The sequence below is a fragment of the Oreochromis niloticus genome, linkage group LG3 (genome assembly GCF_001858045.2).
Source record: "Oreochromis niloticus isolate F11D_XX linkage group LG3, O_niloticus_UMD_NMBU, whole genome shotgun sequence".
In the NCBI taxonomy this organism is placed as follows: Eukaryota; Metazoa; Chordata; class Actinopteri; order Cichliformes; family Cichlidae; genus Oreochromis; species Oreochromis niloticus.
The window spans coordinates 21102759-21127903 of record NC_031967.2 but is presented as its reverse complement, the minus strand read 5'-3'; the positions used below and the strand labels follow the sequence as shown (position 1 = coordinate 21127903).

The window sequence follows — 25145 nt, the reverse complement described above, 5'->3', positions numbered from 1 at the left end:
ACACAATAAACTCATCACTATTGCAGATAATTGTAAGTATCAGTAAATACTAAATATTGAATGTTATTGTGCAGCACGCAAGACCGACGGCGCACAATGTGCTTTGAGGTGGTGGCCAAGAGAGATAAAGTTTGTGTGTGTGTACACCTGTGTGCGTGAGTGCACTTGTATTCAAAAGATTTCTCCATGTAACGATCTGCTAAAGGGTGTGAGGAGCAATAGTCCCGTCCCCCAGGGCATGAAGTAGGCATGGAGGAGATCCAGGCCCCAGACATCCAGAGGCTTCCAGAGCACGAGAGCCTAAGGAGGACTATCAGAGGGGCAACCGTGCCACCCTCCTGGAAAGAGTTGAGGAGAGCCCCAGACGTGGGGTCACCCAGCAGCCACGGCACAGAAGCCACAGGGGGCTGCAGTGACGTGCCCGCGCGCTCCACCATCAGCCAGTCACACCGGAGTGGCCTCAGCCCCGGCCCAGAGACCTGAGGTCCGAGGGCCCCCACCCCACCGGAAGGGACCCAGCTGAGAGTGTGGTGGGGGCAGACCCAGGACATGCTGGAGAGATCATATCGCTCGGCTGGCCTGGGAACACCTGGGTGTTCCCCGGACAAGGTGCAGGAGGTGGCTGGGGAGAGGGAGGTCTGGGCTTCTCTGCTTAGGCTGCTGCTGTTGCAACCCAGTCCCAGATAAGTGGAAGAAGATGATAGAAGGTTTTAAGCCTAATCTTAAAAGTACAGAGAGAGGGTGTCTGTCTTCCGAATCCAAACTGGAAGCCGGTTCCACTGAAGAGGGGCCTGAAAAATGAAAGCTCTACCTCTCATTCTACTTTTAAATACTCTAGGAAAAACAAGTAAGCCTGCAGTCTGAGAGTAAAGTGCTCTAATGAGGTGTTACTGTACTATAAGCTGAATAAGATAAGATGGGGTCTGATTATTTAAGAGAAGGACAGGGGGTCGATAAACAGAGTCCCTGTCAGTTCTCTCACTGCAGTATTTTGGATAAACTGAAGGCTACAAATAAAAAAAATCAGATACCATTTGCTGGACTGATTCATAGAGATCATTAATTCTGTCAAATTCAAAACGAGGACTATAATGTAACACTAATATTACTGTTATTGTTTGTGTTTATATGATATGGAACAAAAGGATTTCTGATTCTTCAGTCGAGTCAAAGATACAATCAGGTTTGTAAAATCCTGTTTATTTCTGATTTCATTTGCATGTGTCACTCGGCTGTTTGTCCAACTGGATTTTGATTTTTAAATGAAATTAACTGCTGAGCACAAACTGAACCTGAGAACTGTTTGTGTTAATGGAAACTAAAAAATCCATATTAAAAATAATAATATTATTTAAATGCTTTAAATACTGACCAGGATGAGGAGAGTTGTATTCATGAGTTTCATCCTGGTTGACTCCATGATTTGTGGAGGAGCCCGGACTGTGACTCTCAGACTGGATCGACCTAAAACATGAAATAAACACAATAAACTCAAAAGTAACTGATGTTTGTTTAAAATAATAATAAAAAGTATTTTACCAACCTGGTGAAGCAGGAATCTGTGAAAGAGACAAATGTTATTACACATGTTTGTCATGTATAAATTGTTCCACTGATATTTAGTGTCATCAGATCAGAATACATGTATATGTGTGAATAATTAAAGTGTATGTAGTAAATAAACTCTCTAATACAGCATGAAAAGAAGAGGCTCTTACACTTGGACTGTCTGCAGCGATACAACAAGAGCAGGAGAATAATAATGAGAGAGACTCCACAAACCAGTCCAACCATCAACCACACAGGAGATGAACTGTGTCCAGTTACTGTAACAACAAACAATAATTAATTATTAACAAAGTATAAAAGAAGCATTCTGAGAGCACAAACCTCTGTCAAGGCAGCTCACTCTGTGATTATTTACTTTTAAGGGAACAGTATCATAGTTTCTATGTATTCAATTGTTTTATTTGTACAATTAGAAGTTTGTAGTGAATATTATATTGTTTATTATGTAAAGAATATAATACAATATTAATATTATATTAATGTTTATTTGACATTACAAAACATAATTTTATGACAGTTCTCACAAAATAGACCCAGGTGGCTTCAAACATTAAAAGAGACAATATGATGTTATTTCTCAGTCATGAAACTCATTTACAAAAACACATCAAATGTTTTGATCCTGCTCACCTTTAACTGACATCCAGCTCTGTGCTGACTCTCTTCCTGAGTACTGACACTTGTAGAAACCTTCATCAGACTTTGACACTGCAGAGATGTTCAGCTCCCCTTGGGTATCATTTTGAATAAGTTGGTCATTGTGATAGAAAAACACATTGGAAAGTATTTTTTGTGTTTTCAAACTGCAGCTCAGACTAACAGAAGCTCCCTCAGTCACAGGATGAACAGGACTCACCAGGATAGGACCATTACCATCCTCTGTGAAACAATCACACAGAATTGTTTCAGTCACATCAGCGGGTGCAAACCTTTAGAAAAAGCTGATCATCATCATCATCTTTAAAACAACCACAGCTGATGCAAGGTACTGTACATTAGAACTAAATAATAAAATTACGTAAGATATAAATAAAAGCCAAATAAAAGAAAAAGGTAAAACAATTAATTAGTTTGTTAATAACTAACTGAATTACAAGAGAAATCACTGAGATCAAAAGCCAAAGAACAGAGCACAGGGGTTATATGCTCTCTTTAATGAGCTCGTGTTAACAGTTGTGCAGCAGTATTTTGAACCAGCTGCAGACGTGAGAGCAAAGAATAAATGACCCCCACATAAAGTGAGTTACAGTAGTCCAGATGTGAAGAAATAAAAGCACGGGTCACTGTTTCAAATCGCTGCCCAGAAAGAAAAGATTTTGCTTTAAATGATAAAAAACTGGACTTCAGCACTGCTCTAATTTGGCTGTCCAATTTAAAATCCCTCTCCAACTTAAAAACAAAGTCATTAATAACAAGTTTAAAATAAACTTCCAGGGATCCCAAATGAATAGAGGAGGACTCACAGGGACCACTAAGTCCAAACACTTCTGTTTTCTTTTCATTAAAATGTAAAAGGTTATGATACATAATAACAAGAACGAATTACAGATATGTAATCACTATTAATACTATTTTTACCGTAGTAGTGAGGTGAGGAGCTGTGCACAGTGCAAGTAAAATAAAGAAGGTTTGCTGCTGACTGGTTCTGAACTCAAACACAGCATAATTTTTCATACACCTGCACCTTTATACGTGATGATCATTACAAATAATACTTTGCCAACAGAGATGTTGACATTTGAGTGTTTTCTTTCAAAAAAAACATAAATAAATAAATGTAAATGTTCATGTGACGTCTAAATCATTCAGATCCAAGAAGTAAATGTATAATAACATACTCTGTACAGTGATGTTGACTGCACTGCTGAACTCTCCTGATCCAGACTCACACCAGTACACTCCAGTATCTGACTTTGATGTGTAGATGTTACATGTGGATCCAGTCATTCTCCTACAGTCAGAGAGTCGGCCGTCCTCAGAGAACTTCCTCACTCTCCACTCAGTGAAGTTTCCCTCACAGGTCAGTGAGACAGAGTCAGAGGTGAAGTGTTGCACTCTGTCAGGACTCACTGTGAGAGACGCTGCTGAATGAACATCTGGAAACAACATGCAGTGAAGAGACAAAGCTCACAGATGTTAGGATTCAAAATATCACAATGAAAAAAACTAGTTCTTGCTAAACCCACCATAACTGCAAATAAATCTATGAATGAGATTTATTAATACAGATTTAAATGTTGTGACTCCTGCAGCTGGAAAGATTTCACTGAACCATCTGGGTCTCTCAGTAATAATCTCACAGCATCATTAGAAGCTACATTAGAAGTTTCTGTAAACCTGCTTTCCTACAGTTTGTCCACAGTGTGCATGTTTGTTGTTGCACAAGCAAATATCTTCATCATCTGTCGTGCAATAAGATGTCTGACATTTGTGACCTTATTACAAACAGTCAGATAATTATCAGACAGTTTAACATCAGCAGATCTTTAATGTTTGTTCTCTTTGCTTCTACAAATCACGACAGCACTTTTACAGGCATCATGTCTGATATCATTTTCCACAGCAAAAGTAGAACAACATGAGGACTAAAGACCACGAGATCATCTGTGTACATAATGTGCTTCACATGAGTCCTGCCAGATTTACAGACTTTCAAATCATCAACATGGAGATTAAAATGAGCTGGAGACAAAATTCATCCTTGTTTAACTCTGTGAGAAACAAACAAGGAGGAATTGGAATAACAACAGAAGTGTTTGAGAAAGGATGAGATTCAATTTAATCCTTCTTGAGGAAACTTAAATATAATAATTTAATGCAATTTAATTGTAATTGGACATCAGATTTCAATGTCAGTATGTTGCTGCAAGATAAATAATGGTGAATTAAAGTGATGACATAATTTATTAGAGAGAAACAAACTGACCTGCAGACCAGACAAACTTTGGTTGACTGTGATCAGTGTGATACTCTGGGTCTCCTCTTCCAGCTCTGCACACATATCCTGCTGTGTGTGTCTGTCCATGAATGATGTAGGAGTCCTGTGCAGTCCCACTGCCATCAGGTAGCAGCTCATAACTGGAGGATTTCTCTGATAGATCAGGAACAGCTTTATACCAGTAGAAGCTCCATCCTGCAGACGGATGTTCAACCTGACAGTTCAGAGTTACTGAGGCTCCAGGACTCAGCCATGATGGAGACACAGTGAGGACAGGACGGGGTTTATCTGTTCAACAAAGATTTTCTCTCAGTGAACATGTAGTACAGTCTCTGAACAGTGAGCTCAGTTTATACAAAGAATAATAATCTCAGTCTATATGAACAGAAACACATTTTACAAAGTGTTCAAACAGCTTAAAGCAAACATGACTTACTGTCAGAAACTGTCAGTGTGACTGAATCACTCCACTCTGTTGTTTTATGCTGTGAACTTTTCATTCTGCCCTTACAGCGATAGTTTCCACTGTTGGATGATGAAGCAGATCTAATCCTGTATTCATTTTGATTTGGAGGTTTTATGATGCTGTTTGTTTCCCACTCATAATCCCACTCAGTGTCTCCTCCATGGATCTCACATCTGACAGTGATCGTCTCTCCTCTGTATATCTCAGACCAGTTTGGATACAGAGTCACAACAGGCCCGTTTGACACTGTTAATGTTCAAGAAAGTACAATAAAAACACATGAAAGACAAAAAAGGTTCAGTTACTATCAGATGTAGTGCTTTGTGGGAAGTTACATTTAAACTCACCAGTTGTGTCAATCCTGACTGACTCACTGTCCTCTGTGTAGTAAACTGGTTCTCCTCTTCCTCCTCTGCAGCTGTAGAGTCCTCCCTCTGAGACACTGATTTGTCCATTTGTCACAGCTTCATAAGATTTCCCATCTCTGTACCAGTAGTATTTCCATCCAGATGACGATGATGACGATGATGATGGTGGGCTCACAGAGCAGGTCAGGGTCACACTGCCCCCTACTGGAACAGCTGTGCTATCAGCTCTCAGTTCAGCCTTTGGTTTCGCTGCAGTTCAGTTTAGAACAAGAACATAAAAGAAAATGAACAATTTAAAGATTGAAATATTTTTATTTAGTAAATAAATATTTTATTTATTTATTTTTATTAGTCCCACAGGTGGGAAATTTGTTTTGTTACAGCAAAAGTGCAAAGTTATGTAGCAGAAATTAGAAAACACTGGAATGTAATAAAATAAAATAAAATACTATATACAATAGAATAAAATAGAACAAGAACATAAAAGTAAAAATGACTGAATCAGAACAATTTCAAGATCTGGATGGAAAAATTTAAATGACCAAATATCACAAAACTTTATTGGTGAAGCTATAACAAAGTGTGTGACACAAAATACTCTGAAATACTGTTTTGATCCGCACAGCATTTTTTTTTTAAAAATATTTACTTCTGAGTATTTAAAATTAATTAATAAATGCATAGTTCATTTACTATCATTAATTTGAAGCATGACTTAGTTAATTCATGCATAATGAGAAAGTAACCCAGGTTAATATGATCTGATTGTACTTAGCATGTTATGTCCTTGTGTTCTTTACTAAATCTGCTGTTGAAGCCTCTGATAGCTAAGATGAGTCCTTGTAAGTGTGTTTTATATTCTTTTGCTGTGGAAGCTGACATTTCCTGTCGATGTGCACAGATGTGTCAGAATGGGTTTTAAAAGACACATCGATGGTTTGGAGGAAGTAATTACTGAAGCTAACTCAGAAAGATCAATTAGAGAAAAAACTCTAAATAAATATCAGTGGCACTGAAAGTAGCTGTACATAATGTTTTGTCTGTGAGATGATTATGTGTAATTTATATACTCATTAAATATCATTACTCTAATTAATAGCATACCAGCACAGACCAGAGTCAAACAAAATGAGGACATATTGTCGTCTGCAGTTCAGAGTTCATTAAATGGCCTGTATTTGTATAGCGCTTTACTAGTCCCTAAGGACCCCAAAGCGCTTTACACATTCAGTCATCCACCCATTCACACACACATTCACACACTGGTGATGGCAAGCTACACTGTACCCACAGCCACCCTGGGGCGCACTGACAGAGGCGAGGTTCATTAAATGAAAACGATCCAGTGTGTGTTTGTCATGAGAGCAGACTCTTTATCTAAAAATGGAAACCTCTAAGATCATTTCAACAATAGACAACATGCTAAAAACAACTGAAGTAACTGCATCATATGTTGGTGCAACAGGGAGTAATAAAAATAAAAATAACACAAATACAGAAGAGAAAATATTGGATGTAACTGTTGTTCTTAGTGGATGTGGTGGAGCAGCTGAAACAGATTCAGCATTTGTTCTGCACTTCATGTATTAGAGCTGCACAGCAGAGAAGTTACTCTGATATGTTTTGTTCTCTTCACTGTGAATAAAAAACTGCTTTTCATGTTTTTTGGTTATCAGAATAAAAGCAAAATATTTTACTGAGCAGCACAAATGAAACAGCTACAAAGCTGCAAGAAAAACAGATTCTTACTAATTTTGATAAAACAGATCTCCAACTTACATGATACAGTCAGTGTGATGGTATCACTCCACTCTGTTAACAAATAGGTCCTTGTGCCCCGGCAGCTGTATCCTCCACTGTCAGACTCAGTAACTGTGATTCTGTATTCACTGGATGTTGGAGGTGTGTTTAACTTGGCTGCTCTCCATTCATACGTCCACTGAGCTCCTTCACCTCCCTGAATCTCACATCTGAGAGTAACTGTCTCACCGCTGTATATCTGAGTCCAGGATGGCTGCAGGGTCACAGTGGGCTTAATGGGAACTGTTCACATAAGAATGATCCAGTTAGAAGAAGAGAAACATAAAAACTCTGCTGTTTATAACATAAAACTAGAGTAACTGCAAAACAGCTGATTCACAAACAGTTTGAAGACTCAACATCAAAACAAAGTCACAATAAAACTATTTATAGCTTTCAAACTGTAACACAACATTTGCAGTAAAATGTATCAGTATTTACTTTGTACAGTTATCTTTTATTTATATTCTTTATAAATAAATTTATTATTTACAAGAAGTTACTGATTTTTTTACGAGTTGTCTTAAGTCTAATTTACTTTCACAAAGATACGATCTTTGAGGTGTATAAACAAATCAGTGTGGATAACCAGAACGTTGATGAGTTTAATAAGAAAAAAACTTTAGATTAAATCTAGAAACAGGATAAGGAGAGACTTTTTTTTAAATCCCAGGATTAGATAGGCTCTTGAAGAGTGCACTCTGTCAAGGCCGATCCTTAATCTCACAATCTTAAAGTAGACACAACAAAACTGAAGTTCTTCTATTTTTCTATTTCCATCTCTCCAAGTAATCCTGCTGTCAGAGAAATCGAAGAACAGACTCGTCCCCAAAGACAGGACGTAACAGTAATGACAACTTTATATTTCACTTTTCAAACTCAAAATTTCACAACTCTTTATAGGAGCAGAAGAATAAAAAAACAAAAGTGACAAATGTAGAAAAACAGAAACACAGTTCGAAGAACATTAACATATCGAGTAAAACTGGAGAATTTGTCTCATGAAATTATTACTTAAATGAACTAAAAGGAAGTGACTGACTGCATTTCAGACTCCAGGCCATGAAGCACCTTAAAAGCAAATAATTAAATCCTGAAATCAGTTTGAAAACATGCTGGGAGCCAGTGTAACAGTGGGACAGGTGTAATCCCATGTGATGTGATGTGATGTGTCTGAGTTGGTCTGCAGTTTTTCATCTGATTGTTTGCTGTGACTGTTTCAGTGATCTAAGCGTGAAAAATCAAAGCATGTAAAATGGTTTCCTGTCTTTAAATGTTCTTTAAATGATTCATAATTTAGGTTGAAATTAATCCAGAAATATTTTTGTTATTGTCTTGAAATTTTCCAGCAGAGAAGCAGCTGATGGCAGCGTGTGTTCAGCATGTGTTCAGCTGAGGAGATTCAATGACAGCATTTAAGGTTTTGCCTGAGTTTAGCTGAAAGACATTAGCTCACATTCAATTTTCAAAACAGTGATGAAAACTCTGCGTTTGCAGCCACAGACACGAGGCAGCTGGGACAATGACATCTACGTTTATTTTTTTCATGTTACAAACACATTTTTTTTTCTTTTCCGGATATTTGACTCTGAATGGCGACTGAATATTTTTATAAAGGAAAAACTGTTTTACATGACCCTGGATACTAAATTAAAAAAAAACAAAAAAACACCTGCAGTACTGTTTAAAGTATTTTATTGTGTTTTGGGAATTAAAATGAGTGAAATATGTCCAACTTACCTGTTACTCTCAATGTGGTGATGTCACTCCACTCTGTCCAGGAAGAGCTTCTTCTGCCCCGGCAGCTGTATCCTCCACCATCAGACTCAGCAGCTCTGATGATTCTGTATTCATTGGATGACTGACGTATGTTAACCTGGCCTCGTCTCCATTCATACGTCCACTGAGCTCCTTCACCTCCCTGAATCTCACATCTGACAGTGACTGTCTCACCTCTGTATATCTCACCGCTGTATATCTGTGTCCGGGATGGCTGCAGGGTCACAGTGGGCTTAGGAGGAGCTGTTAAAAAGATATCATTAACAAACTTAAATTCAAAATCATTATTAAAGTTGTCCCGGTTTTTATTGCTCTTGTTAATGGTAATCATAATTTTCCATGCTGTAGACAACATGACTTGAAAATCAGCAATAAAAAAGTTTTGTTGTATTACAGTTTTTTTCTGATGGCTTAAGCACATTTTTTGTAACTATTGGCTATTTTTGCTAATATTGCTAATCCTGTTTCTGTAAATAATGGCTAATATTGTAAATAATAGCCATAAATGTGTATAGTTTTTCTAGGAGTGCGTTGATCATTTGGAAATTGAGTGTAAAGCAGTTGTGTTTACAGTTCTGCAAAAAGAGTGCTGTGCAGTGGATTGTAGCTACAGGTTTGCAAAGTGTGTGTTACAAAATGGCAAACTGAGTGCAAAGCAGTGTTTGTGCTTTTAGTTTTGCAAACTCAGTGAGTGGTTTTGCTATAAGTATTAATAGTTTTAGAAATGGTGCTATAAGAATCACAGTTATACCCCTAATTAAAGATTGTGAAATTATTATGTAGTTTTAGTTTGCATTATTCTACTGAATTAGAAGAAGGTGATAACTATTAGATTTATTAAATTGATTTGTATTACATTAGACTGCTGATTTATTGTGAATATATGATATCGTTTTATGATGCATTATACTGCTGAGTTATAAGAATTACTGTTTTCAGAGAGTCAGGACCTTGTTTTCTGATAATGGAGGAGACAGAGCACATTCCACAGGAGCGTCACCCCCACTGTTGTTGAAAGCAGACAAAATAGGGAGCCAAGGCCATAAGTCAGGCTCGCTAGGAGTTAGAAAGAATGTGAATGTTTAGGTTTTTACGACTAGGCGGGGGCTAATAGAGGCTATAAGAGTCTGAGTAACCCTCCACCATTTGGAGATTTGCTGTGACCCTCTGCATGCATGTCTCCCCATCCAGATGGTTTGTGCTCAAAAGTGTTGAATTGTATGTAATAAAGTAATTGTTGATTGAGCATTTATACACCGAGTGTTGTCCTTCCTTCAGCCCAAAGATCGAAATAATTGGGAGAATTTAACAGCATTCAGAAAAAAACTGTAATAATCAGGAATGTAAACATGTGACAGGAGTTTAAAACATCAAGCAGGTGGGCTCAACAAGGTTTACTAAAAACTTCATCAGCAGCAGATCAAGGTAACTCTCAATAATTTTCCATGAACTGAACTGTAAACAAATGATCCACATATGGACCTGTTCTACATTAGAGGTTCTTCTAGGTATTCTGACACTCGTGAACACCTGTGGTGGGTGTGGTTTGGGGCTCAGGTGCAGGTTCAGGGGTGGGTGGCAGAAACAGCTGATCCCAGCCGCACTAATGACCTTTTCCCTTATTTTAGTAGCTGCTGGGGTCTGAAGGAGGGGAGGCAGACTGAGAGTCAGAGCAGAATGGAGGGAAGTGTGTGTGTGTGTGTGTGTGTGTGTGTGTGTGTGTGTGTGTGTGTGTGTTTGGGCGTGTCGTACTGAGGAAACATGGCAGAGTGCTATAAACCATTAGTTTTTCATTCATTTATAAATGTATTCATTAACATCAATCAGTGGAATGAATCCAAGTGAAACCTGTAATGAGAAAGGCTTACACAGCAGACCAGTCTCTGATACAATTATACTGTATTTTTAGGTCAAACCTGAAGAGAAATTAATGTAAAAATGCTCAAAACAAAAGAGCTAATGGAACCGCAGCAATAAATCCACATGTGGAAATCTTTTTTCCTTCCAAGTGTTTCACTGTGAGTACTTATCTAAAAAACAGTATATTTGAAACACAGTATTTTGTTGTATCTTTGGATGAAACATTGTGCAGTATAAATTAAAACGTATGAAATATGTCCAACTTGCCTGTTACTTTCAATAAGGTGATGTCACTCCACTTTGTCCAAGAAGAGCTTCTTCTGCCCCGACAGCTGTATCCTCCACTGTCAGACTCAGTAGTGCTGTTGATTCTGTATTCATTGGATGTTGGAGGTGTGTTTAACTTGTCTGGTCTCCATCCATACGTCCACTGAGCTCCTTCACCTCCCTGAATCTCACATCTGACAGTGACTGTCTCACCGCTGTATATCTGAGTCCAGGATGGCTGCAGGGTCACAGTGGGCTTAGGAGGAGCTGATCAAATAAAACATATCATTAGCAGACTGATAATTTGACTTAAAAAACAACAATAAAAAGTGGTTTTTATACTAAACAGCACACATGCCAATATCAGTTAGATACTACTGCACTACTCACACAAATCATCATCTTCTTGTAAATCTGTACTGCAGTGGTTCCCAAAGTGTGGGGCCCGCCCCCTAGGGGGGGCGCAGAGCTATTGCAGGGGGGGCGCGGCATGAAAAGGGAAAAAAAACAAAAACAAAAACAACGCTTGGACACTGCTAGCACGAGGCGCCCACACAAACGCAAAGCAGGGGCCTGTTCTTCGTACCTCGCTAAGTAAGTTAGCCGGATTTGATTGTTGACGATTTCGCGTGATCTTGGATCGTTCGGTTCTCCGAAGCTCATCCGGGACTTGCTGTAATAGCAACAGATCCGTAAGCGTAAACCTGCTCGGGAGCAGGCTTACTTTATGTAAACAGGATTAGATCGCGGCCACTCAGGTATGTCCGCTGCATTTACACGAAAGCAACAGCGATATTTCTCCACTGTTTCTCCATAAATAAATATTATCAATGTAACTAAAGATAATGCAGTATTTGATTCTTTTATTGATTGCATACAGATACATACAGGTCATTTCCTAAAAAAAGGGAAATGTACTAGTAATCATTCTATTACATGTATTTGATTATTTCAGATGTAATTCATATTTTAGAGTAGTAATAGACAATTACTACGTGTAATCAAGATGAGAGACCACGGCTATAAAAGCGAAGGTGGATTTGGGAAGTCTGTCGCAGCCATGTCCTGTCCGTTTGTACGCGAGCAACCCATTGCGGAAGGTGCAAGATTGATAAGGAGAGTTTACAGGGTGGGGAGGCGCGAACATTTTTCTTGTTAAACAAGGGGGGCCCAGCAAAAAAAGTTTGGGAACCACTGTTGTACTGTAATCTGTTCAGATAAACATCCATGAAAAGAAAATTAGTCTGTATGAAGGCGGCACACTCTTAATATGATCATTTTAAACACTCTGTGTTCCTCCGCCACTGCCTCGTTTGAGTTTTGGACGAAATGGATTCTGGGATATTGCGTTTCGTCATTTCGAGCTGATTTGAGACGAAAACAGCCAATCAGATTTTCTTTTTGCATCCAAGTCTGTGATTGGCTGGTTTTGTGGCACAAATATAACGGTGTACAGAAAGAGTTGAGCGCGCACAGGCAGAAATGTTGAGAGCACGAGCAACACATTGCAAGCAAGCGCAAGTGCAAAAACTGAGCGAGACGGGCTGCTGTTGTGTATGTGTGTGGAAAATAGCAAACACTGAGATACATTTTTTGCAAAGCAGCAATGAATTTTGTTCACTCAAATTCAGCTTTTCTTCACTCAAAATAAATTTCTCCTCAAAATGCAACACTTGTACCTGCATTTTTTCTTTTTTACGTGCGCTCAGAATAGTGGCACAAAAATAACGCCATATAAAAACGACTGACAACTCTCTCCGTAAATATACAAGATGGTGATGAGGAAACACACAGAGAACACAGCTGAGGGGAATAAACATAATGACACAATACAGGAAGCAAAACTGAACACAGGATGGGACACTGTCAAAGTAAAACAGGAAACACTGAGACCTAGACCTGAGACACACGGACTTGACAACAACAGTGATAAACAAACAGGGAGGCAATAGAAGAGACACAAGGACAGGAACAGGGGAAGAGAGGATGAAGATGAAGACGAGACACAGTAAAACAACTAAGACACAGAGGGGCGAGAGAGAGAGGGCAGAGAGATACAAACATGGAGATAAGACACACGGAGGGGTGAGAGACAAACATGGGTGACAAAACAGACTCAACACAGAGAGGAGACATGGAATGAAACACGGGAACAGAAAAGGGAGCCAATGAGCCACCACCCTGACACCATCAGTGTAAGAAATGATTTACAGTATTTAACTGTTTTTCTACATGATGAAGAAAAAGCTGCTGTGAGAAAGAGAGAAATCTGTCGGCACCATCCTTTGACTTAAATTGTAAGAAACAAATGTGTAAAAAAATGTGTAATCGTTTGCTGTTTTACCTGTTTGGAAGCTGTTGAAAGGGTTTGGCCTGTACCACTACACTTGCTGTGTTCAGAACATCTGCCCCCCTTCTTTCTTTCTTTCACATAATGGTATGAGCCCAGCCTGACTTTGAATGCGATTGGCCACATGGTGTGCCCATCAAAACATGGATTCTTAGCAGGGCTGAAGATTAAGCTCCCACATATATACTATATATATAATATATAATGTTCTTCCTCTACCCCCCTCCCCTTTTTTTTGCACATGTCGAGGAGCGTGTCAGGTTGCATTTCACTGTGTGTTATACTTGTATAACTATGCATGTAACAAATAAAGAACCTTGAACCTTTATTGAACCACATACCGAGGGTCCATTAATAACTGGCTCGCAGGCCGGAAATAATTGTATCGAGGGCCGAATGTGGCCCGTGGACCGTAAGTTTGACACCCTGATTTAGAGCATTGTAGGAGATAACAGCTACATATATGAACTGGAGTAAAAACAGTGTTTCTTACCTTTAGCGTTTCCACAGATGACTGTACTGAGCACTAAAATAATGAATAAAAACTCATCAGATATTTTACCTCAGAGTAAAGGTTTTTTTTTTAAAGACTTCACTCTGATTATTGATTATTGTTCATTTTCAGATGAACAATAATCACCAAATTTCTCCTGTTTGCTAAACAAGCTCTAAACAGTGACTCACTAATTCTCAGAAATCAGAAACATTTTAATTAATGGTGTCTTCCAAACAATGTCAGACGTGTACTTACAGAAAAAGCCCATCATGCAGAGCAAAGAGTGCCCCATCGTCACATCCAGCCTGCTGCACTCTGATCCTCAGATAATTTCAAACAGTTTTACTATGCAGTAAAAAGAGAAGCTGTGTTTTGTTTAGGTGTGACAGAGTTTTTCTACAGGTTCTTCTTCTGATTGGTCTCTCTGTGCTTCCTTCCCTTTTACAGCAAACTCAAACAGCTCCTGTAGCTTTGACCGCAGCAGGTTTGTGACATGTTTCCCATTGCTTTAAGTCATATCTTACCAGGTCTTGTTTTTCACTCTGACATGTTTTTGCAACATCCCCTGGATCATTATCATTCTGCAATATTCCTCCTCCAGCACACTGGGAGTCACTGCGAGTGAATGTACCAAAACCCCTTTTCTGTTTTGCAGCCTGTATTTTTATATCTAAGTCTTTTTAATGATTTTTTTTTATATTTTGATTCTTTATCGGAGGAATTATGTTGAAATTCTTCCTTCATGCTGCATAAAAACATGTAGAGATTTTATCTGACTCTTAGCTGAAACATCAGCTATACTTTTTATTATATCAATATAATAAAAAAAATGCTCCTTTGACCTCAGATCTGTGAATATTTTCACCTTGTGGTTAAATTCTATGTTTGGCTGATACCCAAACAGAGTAAACGACTCACTGTGTGGTTGAACTGAAACTAAAGACCTGTATGTTTCACAAATTAAATTAACAAAGACAGCAAATAAATGTATCTATTGGCACATCAAAAGCAAATGTTACATGTTACCAACAAAGACTATGCAATTCTCTCCAGAGTCACATGCAGACTAAGAATCAAAGTAGCAAAAAAGTTGACCTTTACTAAAGCTTACTGAAGCTGATCATTTCAGGCCTCAATAGCAACAAATGAAGAAAACTGAGTTACAGATAACTGATCACTGGAACACAGAGACTTGCCTGTGGGTCATCACAAAATCTTCCATATGGTCTCTATCAAGGTCACAAAAGTTTCAACTTACAACAGAATAACATACTGTATGATTCAACAGAAGTTCAGTCAAACTGTTTAGCTATGTGTCCATACGAGTGAACATTATCAACACTTATTATTTTCATTAATACAGAGGAGAGATGTTAGGAGGTTTTTGTTGTGTATCTACTGGCATTTTAATAATTTTAATAATTATTCCTTTCTTTTTATATTTTTACTCATGTTGCCATGTTGCTATAAACTTGAATGCATATTGAGTAAATACACAAAGCATTGCAACAAACCTCATATTGCTTCAGCTTCCAGTTCCTCTTTACACATCCTGAGGTTTGATAGCAAGAATAAGACATAATCACATAGCACAGAGCCAAAGTGTTTTAGGAGACATTGAGATTCATTCTGTGGGCTGATGGAGAAAAACATGAGATCACTGAGGTTTTTTAAGTGCAGATAAGCCTGCAGCTGCATGCAAACGTTCATTTATACTTCACAGAAATACTGACACAGGGTGAAGGGTTTTAAGAACGGTGGGTTGATGCAGGTGTGTGTCTTTGTGCATATATGTGCCCAGAGCCTTGGGGCTCTGTCCTCAGCTCTTACTGGGGTGGCCAACCTCTGACAGGATCAGCTGCCAGTTGGTTTTTAGGCGCTCTTTCTTTTTAGCTCCTTGTTGCTTCTGCTGGTGTGGACACGTGGTTGTTTTTGGGTCTCCTGGATCTTTCCCTGTTTTCTCTGTTGTGGTTTTGCACCCTCATGATCACGTATGTTTTATCTGACACACACACACACACACACGTGCACACACACACATACATGAGGTCAGTGATGTTTGTTTAAGTGCAGAGATCGTGCAGATAGACTTGCAGCTATGTGTGAACTTGTGGTTACAAAAATGTTAACACAATATTTTCCATCAGCCACGTCTCTTTAAAAAATGGTCTTTCCTGTCATGGTCTGCATGTTAATTTAGTAAAACAAACTCCTTATTAAAGCCAAAAAGGTCAAGAACGCACATCTGATTAAAAAACTCCTTCCTTATATATGCTGACGTAAACAAGACATCAGCTACACAAAAGACTTCTGTCTGAAACACGCTGCATTTCCTCTTTCCTGCATGGTGCAGATGAGGCCTTTCAATAGATTAAAATAAAATGTGGCAGAATATACAGTATCCATAATTTCATTGTACATGTACAATGAGAATAAAGGGCTATTCTATTGGCGGTGTGAAGAGGGAAGGAATGAGCCAAAATGCAGACTCTTAGAAAAGGTTAACTTAAACCCAGCTGTATTGCTCAGAGGGCAATTGGTCAGAGGGCCCAGTGGCGCCAGTGTCCAGCAGCTTCGCCTCTGTCAGTGCGCCCCAGGGTGGCTGTGGCTACAATGTAGCTTGCCATCACCAGTGTGTGAATGTGTGTGTGAATGGGTGGATGACTGAATGTGTAAAGCGCTTTGGAGTCCTTAGGGACTAGTAAAGCGCTATACAAATACAGGCCATTTACCATTTATTTGTTATGTAAGTTACATTCGTTTAAAAGTTTTATGTTATGAATAAATTGATTAAAACAAACAGTAATTGTCACTGAACTCATATTTACAGGTATTTTTAACACGTATGAACCTAAAGCTAACTTTGACCAATTTTAAATGAACATGTATTTAATGAGAATAAAGTAAATGACAATAACAAATGAATGAGAATCAGCACCTCCAAATCTGAGGCCATGGTCCTCAGCCGGAAAAGGGTGGAGTGCCCACTCCGGGTTGGGGACGAGTTCCTGCCCCAGGTGGAGGAGTTTAAGTATCTCGGAGTCTTGTTTGCAAGTGATGGGAGGAGGGTATGGGAGATCGACAGACTGATCGGTGGAGTGGTTGCAGCGATGCGGACGCTGTACCGGTCTATTGTGATGAAGAGAGAGCTGGGTGTAAAAGCGAAGCTCTCAATTTACCGTTCGATCTACGCCTCTACCCTCACCTATGGTCACAAGCTGTGGGTAGTGACCGAAAGAATGAGATCGCGAATACAAGCGGCAGAAGTGGGCTTCCTCCGAAGGGTGGCTGGCCTCTTCCTTAGAGATAGGGTGATAAGTTCGGCCATTCGAGGGGCTCAGAGTAGAGCCGCTGCTCCTCCACATCAAACGGAGCTAGTTGAGGTGGTTCAGGCATCTGACAAGGATGCCCCCTGGGCGAGGTTTTCTGGGCATGTCCCACTGGGAGGAGGCCCGGGGGCAGACCCAGTACAGGCTTGACAGATTATATCTCTCGGGTGGCCTGTGAAGCTGGAGGAGGTGGCTGGAGAGAGGGAGATCTGGGCTTCTCTGCTTGGGCTGCTGCCCTCGCAACCCGGCCCTGGATAAGCGGAAGAAAATGGATGGATGGATGGATGGATGGATGGACAATAACAATAAAACAAGTATATTTATAATACATCAGCAAAAATAAGGCCTGGGATCCTCCTGGTTTAAAATATGGTCCACGACTGGGACACTCAGGTTAATCCTGCAGTACAAGAGTCTGGTCTGGTTAAGCAAAAGGTGGAGAACAACATAAACAGTTTTAGTAGAAAAGTATGATTTTATTTATTTTATGACATCAAAGGATTATTGTGATTATCAAGCTTAAGTCAAATATACTAATAGGCTGTGAAAAGATTTCATTTGTGTAACTAACTGTTGGGTTTTATGTTGGCACAAACCTATTGCTGGAACAGCCGAGGTAATTTTACTGCAGCTAGTAAAAACCACCAGGCAGAACTCTTTGTGTGATCTCGTACACGAGGGAGAGGACCGAGGTGAGCGCTGTTCCTGGAGCCCCAGTCACTCTCAGTCAGCTCCCCCGTAGCACTGCTCTTTATTGTGGTTACATGAATATGCATAGATTCATTAACACAGACCTTCCCAAAGAAAAACAATGCTTGGACACTGCTAGCACGGGGCCCCCACAGAAACGCAAAGCAGGATATGAAGAATAGCTGAATATGTTTCCAAACCAACTTCCTTCTAAGAAAAAGACTAGAAAAATGGTGAAGCACATCTGCCCTTTGGCTTAACCTGAACAAGTACCAAGGTAGGTCTCCCCTGCATAATTGGTGTTCCCTGCATCAGGAGCACGTGCTGGGCTCTTCAAATCACGGACTAACAGTATCCCACATTCTTGATTGTTAGTTCACAAACACTTCTTGGAATGCCTAACTACTCCTGACATTTTGGAGATGTTAACTCTTTATACAGTAACATTACAGTGGGATACAAATAATATCAGGCTGATCCTGCCACGATTTGTTCCCCGTGAATAAATCACGGACAAACAGTATCACACAGCTGTTTATGTTTTTAAACCCATTTTGCACAGAGAGGCATTTCTTGTAAAACCTGAAGATAGTCAGATTAACAGTATTTTGTCTCTATCTGCCATTCTGCAATTGATCTCATGTAAACAATAACATGACGCACAGCGTGATGTGAAAAAAGGCACATACCTTTGACGTTGAATGACGAACTCTGTATTCCTCGTCCACACGTAAACGCAAAAAAGGAGTTTTGATTTATAAAGCACCAAATTATAGCAACAGACAGTTAAACTGAATTGAACTGAATTACTTGACAACTGTGTGTGCTGTCTGAGGACAGTCACTGTGTTTGTAAGTAGCCGTGTTCATTTTGTCACATGTTCTTTCTACTTTCTACTCTTTAGATTTGTAAACAATTTGTTGAGCACTAATGTGCACATGAAGCCCATTAGTGCTTTGAGTGCTCCAAGGGGGTAAAAAAGCACCTCCGTCTAGTGAAAGAGCGCTGCCTACTGCTCGAAGAGGTCAGAGTCCGCTGGGTCCACAATGCAGGGTCGTGTCATCCTGTCAGGGGTGTCGTGTGTGGATGCGAGGAAAGGAGGACCCAAACGCTGGACTCACAGGTAGGTGAAGGCTGGTGTTTATTATGACGAGCAGGTGAGCTGAACATAAGATGACAGGCTGAACTGAAATGACTGGCTTAACTGAACACACGTACAGAGTAGACAACATTAACATCAATGACACGACAAAGACCAGGAAGAAACTGAGGACTTGGGTACACTGGATAATGATGATGATTAAGGACGAGTGAGAACACAGCTGAACATAATGAAACAGGAAGTAGGGCTAATGACACTGAGACAGAGGGCTGGCACGGTGAAGCGGGAAACATGAATGTGGAACATAAACTGAACATGAACTGAAAACACCGGGTGAACCACCCAGGAACCCTGACACAGTCTTGACTTTAGACAACTGAGAAGTAGATGATTGAATCTGAACAGAAGAGGAGAAAATCAGACATCTGAGCAGAAAACTGAGAATAAATTATTCTGAAAGACAGTTTGGAAAGTTTTTTGGGGTTTTTTCAAAACTACAATGCAACCTGTCAACTGAGATGAACTTCGATTCAAAGCAACTGAGCAACAACTTGGCAACTGAACAAGAGCAAATTAATGTCTATATGAAACTGACAGACAGTTTGGCAACAGAACAGAAAACAAGTGATTCTCAACAACTGAGCAACAATTCGGCAAATCGACAAAACAGAAATGACTGTAAATTTTTAATCTGAGCAGAAGAAAAGCTGCTCTGGAAACATGAGCAACAGTTTGACAGGTGAACAGAAAGAGCTTGAAACTCAGCAAACACGAAGCAATTTGATACCAGAACAAAAGAGAAACGTCTCCCAAGAACAGCAACAACTTCAACTTCAAGTCTGTGAATGTAAAGTGAATGTAATCTCTAAGACTTGAAACTGCACATTAAAATATTTTGATGAACATGAAACCATCAGAAATGTTTACATGAACCAAATCAGTAAAAGTGGAAGATGGAGGATGGCAAACATGCAAAAGAAAAATCAATACTGAGCAGAAGTATTGTTGTGTGAAAATGCCACATAAGGTGTTCAGCATTAAAGGGGACATGAAACACGACATGTATAAAGGCTAATTTACATCATGGAGCCCAGCTCTCAAAAACTGACACAGATGTAACTCTGACTGTGAATCTGGATTTAAGAAATAACTGCTTAAAGGTATAAAAACACAGGTATCGCCATATCCTGTCAGTACAGAGCATGACATCACCAGGTCAGTTGGTTAGTTTCAGCCAAAAGACTCACATTAGGTTGTGTTAGGTAACTAATAACAGAACCAATAACTCGAGGAAAATAAGGACAGTAAAACATCAGTTTAATGGGGTCACTGGCTGCACCTCGTGCCTGTCCCATCTGTGGCTTCCTGTTGGAGAACAATAACATTTATTATAAAAACATCGTGTCTTCCCTTGATGTAAAGTGAAGTTCTGTTCTGTGTGTTTGAGTCTTTACAGAGAGTGTAAAGTTAACTGTACCTTATAGGCTTTGCTTAGAAACTGTAGCCCTCAGACACACCTCTGTACCTGTGTGAAGGAGGAAATCATGCTGATTAACTTTCACTGATTTAAACATGTGGTCTCTGATATACACATGGTATCATTTATTATGTGTTCTGCATTGTGAAAATTGTTTGTGCAAAACATGTGAAAATGAAATGAAATGCATTTTGTTCTTTGCACATTTAAGTGGCCTAATCTTCAGAGTAGGTGATACAGAGCTGAGCTTGGCAGCTGCAGAAAAAGCTTTTGTGTAAAACTGGTTTCAAAGTAGCTGTTAGTCAGCCAGCAGGTGATAACAGCATCCAGGAAGCTCAGACTTTGTATCCAGTGTGTCTGAACATTATGTGTTTCTGTGAGGTGGAGATCTAACAAACGAAACACTAAACGAGACTGTTGTGACTGTACCTGTGGGTCCCATCTTCATTGTAGTAAACAGCACTCTGCTCTGGTGTGTCGTGTTCCCCTGTGAAGATCATCAAATTCATCCACAAAGGAAAAAAAAATATGTTTTAAAGGATGTTTGTTTTATTTTTAAACTGCACAGGTTTTATGTACTCACTCTTTCTTCTAAGATCTTTAAACTCAATAATAGAGGAGGTGACATTTTCATATTCATCTGAACCTGAAATGTTCATAATTACAGGATTGTAAAAGCATAGAATTAGTTTCATTAAATCAAAAAAAGTTTCAACTTAAACTGCTCTGTGCTTTCCAGCACATATACTGTACCATTTCTGTTTTTCACTTGTGTGACTGATTCATAGACGTCAGCAGTACCTAAAGAAAAAAACAAGCCAGGCTCACATTAATCATTTTATTACAGTTACACTAAAGATCAGAGCAAAAACAGAAACACTGTGTGAGTCAAAACCAGGACTGTAAGATCTTTAAATGTTCTTTGAAAAACAGCTGAACACAAACTGAACCTGATGAATGATCATGTTAATGGAGGTTTAATAAAAGTCAATATTAATAATAATAATAAAGATCAGTTTAAATGCTGACCATGTTGAGGAGAGTCGTACACATGAGTTTCATCCTGATTGACTCCATGATTTGTGGAGGAGCCCGGACTGTGACTCTCAGACTGGATCGACCTAAAACAGGAAATAAACACAATAAACTCAAAAGTAACTGATGTTTGTTTAAAATAATAATAAAAAGTATTTTACCAACCTGGTGAAGCAGGAACCTGTGAAAGAGACAAATGTTATTACACATGTTTGTCATGGATAAATTGTTCCACTGATATTTAGTGTCATGAGATCAGAATACATGTATATGTGTGAATAATTAAAGTGTATGTAGTAAATAAACTCTCTAATACAGCATGAAAAGAAGAGGCTCTTACACTTGGACTGTCTGCAGCGATACAACAAGAGCAGGAGAATAATAATGAGAGAGACTCCACAAACCAGTCCAACCATCAACCACACAGGAGATGAAGAGCTGTCAGCTCCTGACACAGCTGCTGAAATGACTAATAATAATTAAGTAATAATAAAGTATAATACTTATTATTATACTGCATATTTCAGTTCTCACAAAATAGATCCAAAATAGATCAAGCCTTAAACAGACAATCTAATGTTCCTTCTCAAGCATGAAACTCATTTTTACAAAAACACATCAAATGTTTTGATCCTGCTCACCTTTAACTGACATCCAGCTCTGTGCTGACTCTCTTCCTGAGTACTGACACTTGTAGAAACCTTCATCAGACTTTGACACTGCAGAGATCTTCAGCTCCCCTCGGGGATCATTTTGAATAAGTTTGTCATTGTGATAGAAAAACACATTGGAAAGTATTTTTTGTGTTTTCAAACTGCAGCTCAGACTAACAGAAGCTCCCTCAGTCACAGGATGAACAGGACTCACCAGGATGGGACCATTACCATCATCTGTGACACAATCACACACAGTTGTTTCAGTCACATCAGCTGGTGCACACTTTTAGAAAAAGCTGACATGTAAGCTTCAGGAAGATTTTCACAGAAGCGACTCTGTGAAACAGATGATCGACTTGAATCCAGGTAAGAAAAAATGCATGTAGTAAATGAAGTTGAACGGCTGATGGTCGGATTTTATAAGCTCATAATGTGATCTAACAGAGACTCACTTAGTAACTGATCTAAGGGTTGTGAATAGAATGAAATAAAAATAACTGCATTTAAAAACTTAAATACCAATAAGGCCTGTGGGCCTGATGGTGTTTCAGCTTTTCTCTTTAAACATTTGCTGATGAGCTGACTCCAGCTTGGAGACCTATTGATATCAGCTTCATCCTCACTATATAGAGAAAGGCTGCAATCAGCAAAATAATGATCACAGACCTGCAGCAGTAACATCAATAGTAATGCAATCATTTGCATTATGGTTGTGAAGTGACTTGTGAAGTGATATATGTTAGATTTGTATTGTTGGATTGTCATTTATGCCTAGAAATATATATTTATATATGCTTAGAAGTATATAGCCATATAACCACTATCAATATACAATTTGAATATAATGTTGGGAGAAGCACTGATGATGGCTTTATTACTTTAACTCGCTTGATTTTAAAGCATTTAGAAAACCCCTCAGCTTATGCACGATTGTAATTTATTGATCTAATATCAGTGTTTAATACCACAAACACTTATACACTGTTAAATAACATAAAGGTGGATCCTTATATAATCAGATGGTTGTTTGGCTATTTTCATTAAAACATAACAGGAAGTGAAAGTCAGTTCTACTTGTTCACACATACAGGTTATACAAACTATTCTTATTATCTATTCTTTTCTAATTTTATTTAAAAAATTGTGGAAATCAGAAGGGATTGTGCAGTGGTGTAAGAAACACACCTTCATGTTAATTATAGAGAAAAATAATCGTCCTCATAATTATAATGATCTTTGATCAAAGATCTATTGGAGATCTCAGCCTGGTTTCAATGACTGGAGAGAAGTTTGAACAAGTGACAACACTTAAGGATTAAGATGTTCAGTTACACTGGGTTCATCATGTGGATCATTTGTGTAGTCAGTGCTTGTATTTTTTAGAAGGCTGATGGTCCATGATGTGTTTCCCTTAATTTCTCTGAATGGAGACAATAAAAGTTCATCTAATGTGATGACAGAGATGTTGAGCTTTTTAGAGTTTTATTCTGATGGAGAAAATATAAAATACTAATTTACTTAGAGAACAAAAAACAAGAATATTTTTTGATGCTTTGGTGCATAAAATTGTCTGAAATTCTCTTTTTTGTTTGTTTTGCCACATAGAATTTCTTCACATACAGCAAAGCTGGGACAAATGTTCATGTGACGTCTAAATCATTCAGATCCAAGAAGTAAATGTATAATAACATACTCTGTACAGTGATGTTGACTGCACTGCTGAACTCTCCTGATCCAGACTCACACCAGTACACTCCAGTATCTGACTCTGATGTGTCGATGTTACATGTGGATCCAGTCATTCTCCTACAGTCAGAGAGTCGGCCGTCCTCAGAGAACTTCCTCACTCTCCACTCAGTGAAGTTTCCCTCACAGGTCAGTGAGACAGAGTCAGAGGTGAAGTGTTGCACTCTGTCAGGACTCACTGTGAGAGATGCTGCTGAATGAACATCTGGAAACAACATGCAGTGAAGAGACAAAGCTCACAGATGTTAGCATTCAAAATATCACAGTGAAAATATTCGGAAAACAAAGGAGCCGAATACTGACATGTTTAAGATGATCTAACCCACATGCTTTATCTGCTGGCAGCTCATGTAGAGCTTGGTACACGTCATGTGACATCATGAGCTTTGAGTCATCACTCTCAGCATTATCCACCTGATACAGATCACTCTGAACACACTTCAGTCATTTGCTGTAATGTTTCTGTCATAACTCTGTGATATTGTCTGTTTCACAGATTCCTTCTACAGTCAGATATTTTGCAGCAGCAGGACCAAAACTAAAAACCTTTGAAGTATATTTGAAATGAACAATAACAGCAGCTGTTATTTGTGACGTCTTCTTCTAGCATCCATCTGTAGTCAGTGTTTTTCTTGTATTTGTCAGAGCTGTTAACCTGCCTGCTGACATCTTTGTTTCTTTATTAATTATATTTGACTTTTGTATCTGAACACCTACCTGAGCACTAAACAAAGAGTCTTAACTGTGTAAATCCTGTCTGTGCACTAAGTAAAAATAATCAGTACAAACAGTAACATGAGTTTAAATATCAAAGTAAAAGTATTCGAAGAGAAAATATTAAAATCTCATAGATGTCTTTTGTTTTTCATGTTATCACATTAAATAAAACTGAAAAATAAGAAAAGGAAACAAGGAAATTTAGTTTGGTTTGATCACAGAGAGAAAGGAAAATATTCAATTCAGTTTTTCTTTTGGGGAGTTTTAATGTACACAAACATCAATGGTTGTCATGGAGATGAGATTTTAATGGTCTAAATCCTGGAGAATAAAAATGAGGACCTAACATGAGCTTATTGAAAGGACAGAGAGAAACAAACTGACCTGCAGACCAGACAAACTTTGGTTGACTGTGATCAGTGTGATACTCTGGGTCTCCTCTTCCAGCTCTGCACACATATCCTGCTGTGTGTGTCTGTCCATGAATGATGTAGGAGTCC

At 38.9% G+C, this 25145-nt stretch overlaps 2 protein-coding genes and 2 long non-coding RNA genes across 4 annotated transcripts in view; 1 reads left to right on the top strand and 3 right to left on the bottom strand.

The window, feature by feature from the left end:
• LOC109198185 (low affinity immunoglobulin gamma Fc region receptor II-b) overlaps nucleotides 1-25145 on the top strand; it is a 997390-nt gene that overhangs the window by 352567 nt on the left and 619678 nt on the right. The window lies entirely within an intron of this gene.
• Nucleotides 1-25145, bottom strand: part of LOC109201287 (obscurin) — a 493328-nt gene that overhangs the window by 227142 nt on the left and 241041 nt on the right. Inside the window, exons 17-19 of the mRNA XM_025906001.1 lie at nucleotides 21245-21292; nucleotides 1544-1559; nucleotides 1373-1464 (exon numbers count right to left, since the gene is read on the bottom strand). Of these exons, the coding sequence (XP_025761786.1) occupies nucleotides 1373-1464; nucleotides 1544-1559; nucleotides 21245-21292 (156 nt within the window). The remainder of the gene's footprint in view (nucleotides 1-1372; nucleotides 1465-1543; nucleotides 1560-21244; nucleotides 21293-25145) is intronic.
• Nucleotides 4737-7294, bottom strand: LOC112846485 (uncharacterized). Its single transcript, XR_003219479.1, has 3 exons — nucleotides 7121-7294; nucleotides 5321-5590; nucleotides 4737-4795 (listed from the first exon to the last, which is right to left on the bottom strand). It is a non-coding gene; the product is annotated as an uncharacterized LOC112846485 (long non-coding RNA).
• LOC112846486 (uncharacterized) lies at nucleotides 22229-25052 on the bottom strand. The gene is made up of 3 exons (XR_003219480.1): nucleotides 25030-25052; nucleotides 23876-24133; nucleotides 22229-22416 (listed from the first exon to the last, which is right to left on the bottom strand). It is a non-coding gene; the product is annotated as an uncharacterized LOC112846486 (long non-coding RNA).